Source organism: Dendrobates tinctorius, unplaced genomic scaffold (assembly GCF_039654945.1).
Source record: "Dendrobates tinctorius isolate UK_male_01 unplaced genomic scaffold, ASM3965494v1 ptg000191l, whole genome shotgun sequence".
NCBI classification, from domain to species: domain Eukaryota; kingdom Metazoa; phylum Chordata; class Amphibia; order Anura; family Dendrobatidae; genus Dendrobates; species Dendrobates tinctorius.
The window spans coordinates 17,470,779-17,482,848 of NW_027361858.1; the positions used below are offsets into that span (position 1 = coordinate 17,470,779).

Sequence of the window (12,070 nt, forward strand, 5' to 3'; positions counted from 1 at the left end):
GTAGCAATAAGGTGAAATGTGTAACAATAATATATAAAAGTAAAAATAATACAGTTGTATATAGAAAGCTGCAAAATGTTAACTATTTGCATGCCATGGGGGGTAACCATTGAATACTTACACTGCTGCAGGCTGAGACAATAAAAACACATTCTGAGGAGGAACAGATGAATACGCCAGAGTTGGAGCTACAATAACTTGTGTTGAAGTTGACATGACGATGTGGTACATGTTTGCACGCAGTAGATGAAATGTTAGGTGAGCTGCCTGCTGTAGTGCACCTGTACTTTGCTGTAAATTGTGCTCCACATTTACCATGGATAAATGGGAAATATACTGTGAAAATCCACTTTGAGAATGCTGCAGATTTGAAAATCCGTAGCATTCTGAATTTTCATGCACAATTTGTCAACTACATGTGGATGATTTTAAAACTTTACCCTCGCATATTGTAATGTCGATTTCTGTGCATTTGAGGAGCAGAATTTGGTCTAACACACAATCACAGATAATAAACTGTGAGAAAAAAGGTATTGATGAGGGTAACACTCCTGGCTGTTAGGCAGGTGCAGCCGGCCATGTATTCTCTTATCCGAGAGAATAGGATCAATTGTGTAAATAACACTCTGATCAGAGTTTGATCAGAGCGTGATCTGATTCTCTCAGATGAGGAGAAGAAGGAGAAAAAAAATCTCCATCTTCTCCATTCTGTGAGTCCGTGAAAAATGTCATCTCATTGCAGTCCGATGCTTTCCACGCACTCATTGACTTTCATGGCTGAGTTTGTCCTGAATATCTGATCAAACTAGGGCACACTGATTTTTTTCCTGGATCGGTTCTATCCAAGGAAAAAACTGGACATGCACATGGCCCCATAGCATTACATTGGTCCAGTTGCTATCAGTTGTTTTGTCAGATCACAATTGTGATGATGGTCATGTGCCTGAGACCTAACATAGACAAAAGGGGGTCAAATCAAGATGGGATTCTATGAGACCTCAGCATGGGCAGTAGCTAATAATTTTAACAAAATCTATATATTGTACAGTCGTGGCCAAAAGTTTTGAAAATTGACAGAAATTTTGGTTCTCACAAAGTTTACCGCTTTAGTGTTGTTAGATATTTTGGTCAGATGTTTCTATAGATACTGAAGTACAATTATAGGCCTTTCATAACTTTTCATACTTTTACTGACAAATACATCAAGTTTATTCAAAGACAGCGTTGACCCTTATTTTTCAAGACTTCTGCAATTCCCCCTGGCATGTGGGATGACAGCCTGTGGGCCAAATCATGACTGATGGCAACCCATTCTTGGATAATCAATGCTTGGAGTTTATTATAATTTCTGTATTTTTTGTCTGTACTTTCGCTTTTTGAGGTTTGGCTATATGTTCTTAATGAGATTGAAATCTGGGATATTTGCTGGCCATGGAGCCAAAATTTCAATGTTTTGCTTAGTGAGCCAATTAGTTATCCCTTTTTGCCTTGTAGTATGGTCTCCATTATGTTTGAGGAAGCATCAAATTGCTACTGGATCACTGGGAAAAAAAAATGCTTTTGAGGGCTGTCTAGAAGCTATTCTTTATTCATGCATGTGTTCTTAGGGAAAAATGTGAGTGAGACTACATTGAAAAGCAACCCTACAGATGAATAATCTCAGAAGCCTTTACTCTTGTACACTTGGCATGACACAGAAGTCATGGTAGCACTTATCTTTTCTTCTCTGGACAATCATTCTTCCATTTGTACAAAACAGTATGAAGGGGGCTTCATCAGAGAAAATAAATGTATCCCAGTCCTCTGAAGTCCAGTCCACGCACTTCCTTCGAAGATATTTTGGATCCATGGCCAGGAAACTCCCATAAGGAAATCCCATTAGAACAAATGGTCAATCCTCAGAAAGTGGGTAGACAAACAATAACACAGAAATTGTGTAAACACCAAACACTGATTGTACAAGAATGGGTTGTCATCAGTCAGGATTTGACACAAATGCTGATATCCAGCATGCTAGGGTGATTTGCAGAAGTTTTGAAATATTAGGGTCAACACTATTGAGTTATGTATCTGTTAAAAAAGTAAAAAAAAAATGCTTAGAATTGTACTTCAATAGCCATAGAAACATCTGGCTAAAATATCAAAAAACATTAAAGCAGAAAAAATAAATTGTCAGTCTCAAAACTTTTAGCCATGACTGTATGTCAGATGTGTTTTATTGGTATAAACTTTTCTCCCATTTAAAGTGATTGAGATACCAAAAGCAGCAATATTATAAGTACACAGTGTATGGAGATATTGTACAACTTAACTCATTCCCCAGGAGGTGAAGGAAGCCACTTCTAAATTTGTTTTAAAGGAGGATTACAGTGGTGCTACTAGTATGTGGCTTGTTAGTCTGTTTCGTCAAAAATACTACAAAGAGGAATGATATGAAATTCCTTTGTGATAATGTATTTCATTGATATTACAATATGTCCAAACTACCCACCATGTCTAAGAACCTCATCCTCTAGCAGGTAAGGGCAATCTTGTGGTGCTTTTTGTTTCAGTATTGTACTACATCATTTCTTTTAAAATCTACATTGCAAACAGATATGGTTGATATGGAGTATATACACTGCTCAAAGAAATAAAGGGAACACAAACAGCCTATTGCAAATGGAATAGTGTTCCCTTTATTTTTTTGAGCAATATATATATAATGGGTGGTTATACATTGCACAACTTATACATACTGTATATACTGTATATATGTATAAGGCTACTTTCACACTTGTGTTTTTTTGTGCTGCGTTTTGGCGCATAAATGCGCATACGTTTTTTTCCCTATATTACATGGGTGCGCATTGTCATGCGTTTGTACGCGTTTGTATGCGCGTGTGTTTTTTTGTAGTGTGCGCCCGGGCGCACAAAATGCATCCTGTTGCATTTTTTGTACGTCCGACCTGTCTCAAAAAAACGCATGCGCACGCAATGCGCACGAAATTCACCCAAAACCATTAAAGTCTATGGGAGTGCTGACTCGCGCATAGTCATGCGCACGTCAGCGCAAAAAAGCATGCATTTTTTTTTGTAAAAACCATGCTCAAAAAAAGCATTAAAAATGCATGATGCATTTTTATACTCGTTTGCACTGCGCACGCAGCGCAGCCCCAAAAAACGCAAGTGTGAAAGTAGCCAAAGATGTGCAATGTATAACCAACCTTTTCTTGAAAATTAGTTTTGGCTCCCTGTAGCCACCATTAGGAAGAGTTTAAGGAATTTATGTCATACTTTTTATTTTAGGTGTTCCAAAGAAACATAATAAGCTAGTTTCAATGTGTATAAGATTATATTGATTAAAGTTAAATGTCCCAATTTTAGCATCAGTCTTCTCTGCTTTCAAATTTGTTCCGACATACAGAAGGACCTATCCCTAGTGATGATCTTGAAGGGCTTGACTTGACTGTCTCCTGATTAAAGGGAATCTGTCACCAAGTTTTTTGCTACCTCATCTAGAGCAGCATAACGTAGCAAAGGAGAAGCTAAATCCAATGATGTATCACTTAGATTACTGGGTGCAGCAGTTGTTACAATATCAGAGTTTTTAGATGTAGCATATAGCAGCGCTAAAAAGCTAATTCCACCAAAACCACAGCTTTCTGTGTACATTGTATATTGAAGGTAAGCTACTTATCAGAGGAGGGGGCGTTGTCAGACCAGCGCTCACTTGTGCTGTAGTCTGAGCAGTGATAACCTCCTGGTGGTTAAATATTCTTTGTATAGAAACAACAGCACACAGCCTAATAAGTGACACATCTCTTAAATCTGTGTCCTACCTCATACCGTCCTCAGAATACATAGCAAAACTCTGCTCACAGATACCCTTTAAAATATATTAGTAAGTTTAATCAATTTGCATTTGAAACGCATGAAACAATGTTTAATGTGGTTAAACAAACACTTCCATGGCAAGTGGTGGTGAAAGGAAGACTGAATACTAATAATTAAATTCACTGATGAGAAAATTGGTAACAAAGTTTTGAACTTTTGACTTTCAGGCTACGTATCTCACCATCCACTACTGCTTCAAACTTGAGACTAAAATCATTTTATAGACAATCATCTTGGCTATCTCATATGTAAATTTAACTTGCAACTGTCTTGCAAATGATTAGTTATGCCACTGCATTGTTACTGTTCTGCTCCAGGTGGAAGGAAAATATTTCTCTTCATGTATACTACAAATTACAACCTGTTTTTATATTCCCTAATAGTTCAGTTTGTTATTAAGTTGATTTCCAAATAAAAGGTCACTGGATTGAATCAAGGAGCAGCCATGAAAAAGATTTCTCAAAAAAAGAGAAACGGCATGATCCAGCTCATTGATTGATCTCGGCCAAGAAAATTGCCAAACTGCATCATGTGAGTGCCATAGCAGTAGTAAGAATACAAAATGAAGTCTGTCCATCCATTCAAAAGCCAAGAACTGGATGTCTAGGCAAAATATTGGAGTCAACAAGTTGACTCATCACAAGGCCTATCAGTTCTGATGCAACAAACACGGCAGTAGAGATGGCTTGTTTGCTTTGTAATAGTGAGATCACAGTCTTCCATGCAAGCACCATGCACGGAACATTACACAAGTCTGGAATGGTGGCCCGAAAAAGCACCGACTTCAATATCGCCAAAACAAGCTTCACTCGAGATTGCAGAAAAGTGGACAGTAGAAGATTGGAAACAGGTGATTTGGAGTGATGAGACGAAAATCAATAGACTAGGTTCTGATGGGTGCAAATGAATCTGGAAGGAGCAAAGGAAAAAGGGGCTAACAGATCAAAAAATTCAAGGAACTGTCAAGTTCCGTGGAGGAAGTCTGATGATATGGGTTTTCTTCACAGCCAAAGGCGTTGGATACTTGACCCAGGATCGATGGTGGTCTCAATGCTGAGCTATATGTGAGTATCATACTAGATGAGTGACTTCGTACACTTCAGTATTATGGGTATGAAAAGGATGGCATAATGTTCCAGCAGGACAATGACCCAAAACATAAATCGAGATTGGTGAAGAAATGGTTCAATGATAATGAAGTAGAGGTGCTGGAATGGCCCTCATAGTTCCCAGACCTCAACCCAATCAAACACTTGTGAAGAGAAAGCTGTATACATACTCAAGTGAGTCGACCAGTATGCAACAACTTTGGGAACTTGTGGAAGAGACCTGGAATCAGACTCTGGTCAAGACATACTTGAATCTGATTGAGAGCATGCACAGAGAGATTCAGGCAGTGTTTAAAACCAAAGGTGGATTTCCAAAACGCTAACACAATAATACAAAGTAAAGTTTAGATTTTTAGGAGCAAAACAGTAACAATACAGTGACATAACAATAATCTGAATAACTGTTTGTATGGAAAATAGTTGCAAGTCAAATTTATGTAAGGCCTAGCCAAGATCATGGTCTATAAAATGATGGTAGTCTCACATTTGAAGTAGTAGTGGATGGTGAGATATAGAGCCTAAAATCCAAAAGTTCAAAACATTGTTACCATTTTGCTTGTCAATGTACTGTATATGTCTTTGCATATTTAGATTTGCCTAAATAATTAGTACAGAATTGTTCTTTTAAAAGAATAAATTAAACATCCAGTTCAAGCAATATAACTAAATTCTTCTACATTGATGTTTGTAGGAAACGCTGAATAGCAATGTGGAGAGAATACAAAAATATAATGAATATAAATAAAATAATGCTACTAACCTGTCTCTACTCCGGCGTGAGGGGAAAGCAGCATTGCAACCAGCTACTGTGCAGACATGCATCTCTTTTAAGTGAACATTTCTGTAGTGAAGCTTTACACTGTATGAGCTTTTGAAACTCTTTTTGCACACATAGCAAATTTTAGGATCTGGGCTTGAGCACAGGTCCCCCTCTGGAGAAAATTTTTGAGGGCTTCCGTAATTCAAAGATGAAGCTAAGCTTTCGTGAAATGCAGCCATGCCAGCACTGCCCCCATTGTATAGTCCATAGTGGCTCATGTAAAACATGTCATATGTAGGGTCTGTAAACTCTTCTTTTACCTTTATGACAGCCTGCTGATGACTGTCAATATGGTTTTCATAAGATTTATCATTTTCTGTCCTAAGACTGCCATTTTTGTGAACTGGAATGTTATCATCCTCCATTGGTTCATCACAAAACTTTGGCTCAGAGGATTCTGACTCATTTTCAAAATCTCTTTCATGTTCCTGGTCTTCAGATGTCATGCTGTTGGCTCTGGTGTCTGAACGCATGATACACCTGCTGCTTGTTTTTGAGTAACTGTTAATTGACAATCCTGGGCTCACCTCACCTTGAGAATCATGACCAATATCATTTATGGATGGACCATGATCAATATTTTCTTCATCATCATCATCATCATCAAATTCATCAGCAGTATCAATGATTTCCTTCTCAATTTTAACCGGCATACTAGATTTTCTAGGTTTTTTCTTAGGAGCAAGATCTGTATTAGAGTCCTGTGCTGACATGTTGATCACAGTTGATTGCAGCTCTTGAGGCAGAGGAGGAAGAGGCTGTTCTACCCCTAAAGGTGCTGGCAATATTGGGCTAGTAGGTAGTGATGTTGGAGGGCTAACTAGGTCTCCTGAATTTAGTAAACTTCTGTAAAAAGGAGGAACATGTTGTACAGTTTTTAATGCTGGAAACACTAGTTGACTGGAAAGTGAATTTTGCAAAAGAGGATCCAAAGGTGGTGTTGAAAAACCCATGGGTGGTCGACCTGGGCTGGTTAACGATAAGCTTGATTTTGTGCTTGCTATTACAGGTGTAGCAGCTCCAGATGTTGCACGAATAAGGTCTTTATCTCTATTGTTTCTTAGCATTGGCATGTGAAGACGAGGATTGGGATTTGCACTATGCCGATTTCTACTTCGAAGAGAACTGAAAACCATATTACAACCTTCAATAGTACATCTGTGTTTTATCTTAAGATGCACAGCATTGTAATGGATTTTTAGTGTTCCTTTATCATAAAAAGTTTTGCCACATGCATTGCAAAATACCCTGCCCTTCCGTGATGAAGCTCCCATCCTCCTCATTCGGTGAATCTTGAAAGAACTTTTGACATGCTCAGATTTATTAATGTCGCTCACAGGGGTAGCTGCTTGAGTGGGGGAGGCATTGTTTGGCTCTGTTTTTGGCTCTACATTTGTGATGCTACTCAAGGCGTTTCTATTAGATGTCTGCTCATTCCTACTATAAGGCATGGGGGAGACCTCCGACTCACTGGTCTCTTCACATTCATTGTGATTTGAGTTATTAGATTCATGCAACCTCAGGCCAGGGTGCTCTAACATGAGCCCATTAGGAGGTAATCCAAGCATAGGAGCAGACACTGGGTTGATATACTGGAATGGAAGGAGAAATGCAAGGCTATTGGGCATGTTCTCAAAGTGGTGAATGCTAGAAGGGTTACTGTTTTCCAATTGTGAGAGTACACTTGGGCTTCTCGTACGATTGTTGCTTTCAATAAAAGTTCTTATATCTGAATCAGCTTTTGAAGAAGCCACAGCAACTGCCTGTCCTTCCTTTTCTTGAATAGCCATGAGCTCGACAATGGATTTGGTTTCTCCAAACCGTAGAAACTGCTGTAAAGTGATAATCTCCTCTTCTCGAGACATAATTGCCCAACGATCCAGGACCTTGCCAGCAGTATCCTAAAAGAAAAGTATATGCGATGGTAAAGAACATGTAGGATAGCAACATGTGCAATTTTACAATGAGACATTTCAACTTGATAAGATGCGCCTGATCATAAGGTTAAACTGCTAAGTTTATCAAAATAAAAAATCTTTCATACCAAATATAACTAACAGGAAAATAAGTATATTTAAGATTCTGCATACCATCCCTGACAACCTAATCCCATTTCCAACAACAGCATTTGGACTAAAATACTTTTTTACTATACTGATGGCAATGTGGCTCAGTGCTTAGTATGGTTGCTTTGCAGAGATTTGGGTACTGAGTTCAAATCCAAGAAAATATTCAGCAAAGATTTAATACGAAAAAAAGTGGAGTAAAAACTTTGAAAAGTTGCAAATTTTGGTGCAACTCAAAGATGAGCTATGCTTTTGAGACTTTGTATTTTTAGACAATTTTGTCCCAGCTCCATGAAAATGTATGGAGCTGTTGTGTTCACTGCACCAGAAATTTCACTCCAGTCCCCAACTGGAGTAAGATTTCTGGATGGCACACAGAAGAGCATGTCACTCTTAGTTACTCCTGATTCATTAAGAGGTGGGCATCTATTCATGAATCAGGAGCAACCGGCTCTACCATGCCCTTCATCAAGACCGTCAAGAAAATTGTTGGTCTTAAGAAATTTGGGCCATAGTTTGTATGTTCTCTCTTTTTTAATGTGGGTCTCATTTTTTGACTTCTTCCCACTCTCTAAAGATATGTCTGGTTAATTGATGGTCTATGCAATTGACCCTAGTATGTGTTTCTTGAAATGGGAAAAGTAGATTTTGAGGTGTATTGGAAACAAAGACTTATGTGAATGACGATAGTATCAGAATATATTAGAACATTATAAACAATGAGAAAAAAATAATATTTTATTAATGACACTATTCTTTTTTAAAGCTACCATTAAAAATATAATTGCAATTTTTTTAAGAGTTTTAAAATTATTTTTTTAACTATTTAATGAATTCTATCCTATGCATGCTATTACTTCCAGACTTCCCGAGTAGCAAGGCAACTTGAGTTCAATTCTCATTATGCATACTTACCAATAATTTAATTTTCAAAATTGTGACTTTTACTCCTTGCCCCATGAATCGCCCCAAAATAAATGGGAACACAGTTAAAACTTAATTTTCAGACAGTGTTGAAATACCCCCTTGCCCTTTTTTCACATTGTGGGATTCTTGACTATTGCCAAGTATGATTATGCTCCACACATGCCTAGAGAACCACTACATTACTTTGCTGTATGGACGATCCTCGCTCAGCTTCAGTGAGAGCTTAGATATTTGATATGCCATGTACAGTATATAGTTGTGTATACTGTCTGTAATCCTTGTCGTATGTTCTTGGTTAAAAGTTACACACAACGAAAATCCCAGATGTAAATATACTGCTATTGATATTCGCAGGAATCTAGTCCGATGCCACTGCAATGAATTTCTATTGCCAAAACCTGACATGCAAGATTTTGAAACAGGCCAGTGCCAAACAATATCAATGCACTTTCACAAGAAGAAATCCAAAAGGTTTCTAAGCAACAACACAGTCTGGATAAGAAATTAAAGGCAAATAAAAAATGTAGTATTTTGGAACATAAGCCTGTGGTTATTGTAAAAATAAAGCGTGTTTCCAGACAGGAATTCTGCTTTAAACTCTTCCAACATTTTGGTAGTCTTTAAACTATTTTTACAGCTTTTAATAATGCTTCTATGAACATGGAACATAAATACAGTGATTTAATAGATAGTACCCTGCACTTCCAGCATTAGAGTTAAAATTCAATTTGCTTTTCAGATGTAAAACTCTTTGGATAATTCCACCTGTATTTCCAAAATATAGGCTTATCGACTTCCATGCTGTAGCTGCACAGTAGTGTGTTATTCCCTCCAAGATGTTTAAACTAGTAGTTTCTCAAAATTTTCATCTATATCAGGGGACGTAGATCATCCAATAATTGGCGGGACACCTTCCACACAAATGTAAAAGTAGACCACAGCCTTCCAAAGTGTGATGTATATGGGAAGCTATGTCAAGAAAAAAATAGCCCTTAGCTAATTTTCAGTATACAGTATAAGTTATCAAGTGAGTGTAGGTTCAAGTCACCTAATGGCACTGAAAAAATAAAGTAAAACAGAAAAAAAAGAAAAATATACCGTGCTCAGCATAAATCGGTACACGCTCTTTGAAAAGTAAGATCTTAGGCTAGCTTCAGACAAGCACATTTTACATGCAGCGCACGATGCCGCTAAGCCTCGCCCCCTGCTCGCCCCATCCGGTCATTTCCTCCTACTTTCACACATAGCTGCATGCGATCTGCGCACCCTATCTTTAGCATAGGGTGCGCAGACCATGCGCTGGCCGTGCGCTAGTAGGATTTTTGCGTGCGCTGCGCACTTTTGTTTTAACCCATAACATGAAAAAAGTTAATATTATAACTTTCATTGCAAATTCTTTTTCTTAAAATAGCTCATGCAAAAATGTAGTTGATGCAAAAACATCTATTTGGTATGACTTCCATGATTTTTAACCCCTTTCTGCCATCCGACGTACTATCCCGTCCATGGGACCTGGGCCCCTATGCCCATGGACGGGATAGTACATCGGCGCGATCAGCGGCGCCCACGTGGTGAGCGCCGCTGATCGCGGCCGGGTGTCAGCTGATTATCACAGCTGACACCCGGCACAATGTGTCAGGGGCGGTCACGGACTGCCCCCGACACGTTAACCCCTTGCACACCGCGATCAAACATGATCGCGGTGTACCGGGGGTTAAAGGGAAGCATCGGCAGGGAGGGGGCTCCCTCCGTGCTTCCCTGAGCCCCCTACGGCATCGCAATGTGCAGCGCTGCTGCGGGGGGCTCCTTTCCTCCAGGCCCTCGAATCCAAGATGGCGACGGGGGCCTTCGGGGGCCTGAGGAAGCTGGCTTCCTCAGTGCCTGCAAAGCGCAGGCATGAGGAAGCCTTCTGCAGTGCCTGTGTCAGATCGCTGATCTGTCACAGTGATCTGTGATGTGACAGATCAGCGATCTGTCACAGGACAGTGATGTCCCACCTGGGACTATTTAATAAAGTAAAAAAAAAATAAAAAAAAGTGTTAAAATAATTAAAAAAAATCGCCAAATAAATTAGAAAAAAAAAATATATATATTCCCCCAATAAATCCATTTTTTGGAAATAATAAAAAAAAAAACAATAAAAGTACACATATTAGGTATCGCCGCGTCCGTAATGACCCGCCCTATAAAACTGTCCCATTAGTTAACCCCTTTAGCGAACCCCTTAAAAATAAAAATAAAAAACGAAGCAAAAAATAATGATTTATTATCATACCGCCAAACAAAAAGTGTAATAACGTGCGATCAAAAAGACGCATATAAATATCCATGGTACCGCTGAAAATGTCATCTTGTCCCGCAAAAAACGAGCCACCACGCAGCATCATCAGCGAAAAAATAAAAAAGTTATAGCTCGCAGAATAAAGCGATGCAAAAATAATTATTTTTTATATAAAATAGTTTTCATTGCATAAAACCGACAAAAACATAAAAAAAGACGTAAATGAGGTATCGCTGTAACCGTACTGACCCGAAGAATAAAACCGCTTTATCAATTTTACCGCACGCGGAACGGTGTAAACGCACCCCCCCAAAAGAAATTCATGAAACGCTGGTTTTTGTTCATTCTGCGTCCCAAAAATAGGAATAAAAAGCGATCAAAAAATGTCACGTGCCCGAAAATGGTACCAATAAAAACGTCAACTCATCCCGCAAAAAATAAGACCTCACATGACTCGGTGGGTCAAAATACGGAAAAATTATAGCTCTCAATATGTGGTGATGCATAAACTATTTTTACAATAAAAAGCGTCTTTTAGCGTGCGACAGCTGCCAAATATAAAAACCGCCATAAATAGTAAATCAAACCCCCCGATATCACCCCCTTAGTTAGGGAAAAATAATAAAATTAAAAAAAAAGTATTTATCTCCATTTTCCCATTAGGGTTAGGGTTAGGGCTCAGATTAGGGTTAGGGGTGTGTTGGGGTTAGGGTTGGAGTTATAATTGGGGGGTTTCCACTGTTCGGGCACATTAGGGGCTCTCCAAATGCAACATGGCGTCTGATCTCAATTCCAGCCAATTCTGAGTTGAAAAAGTAAAATGGTGCTCCTTCCCTTCCAAGCTCTGCCATGCGCCCAAACAGTGTTTTACCCCCACATGTAGGGTATCAGCCTACTCAGGACAAATTGCAAAACAATTTTTGGGGTCCAATTTCTCCTGTTACCCTTAGGGAAAATAAAAAATTGGGGGCAAAAATATCATTTTTGTGGA

The 12,070-nt window shown here is 38.8% G+C and overlaps 1 protein-coding gene across 3 annotated transcripts in view; it reads right to left on the minus strand.

The window, feature by feature from the left end:
• Positions 1-12,070, minus strand: part of BNC2 (basonuclin zinc finger protein 2) — a 953,199-nt gene that overhangs the window by 52,940 nt on the left and 888,189 nt on the right. For all 3 annotated transcript variants that reach the window (XM_073552473.1, XM_073552472.1, XM_073552474.1), the window contains one exon: positions 5,746-7,706. In XM_073552473.1, coding sequence (XP_073408574.1) covers positions 5,746-7,706 — 1,961 coding nt within the window. The remainder of the gene's footprint in view (positions 1-5,745; positions 7,707-12,070) is intronic.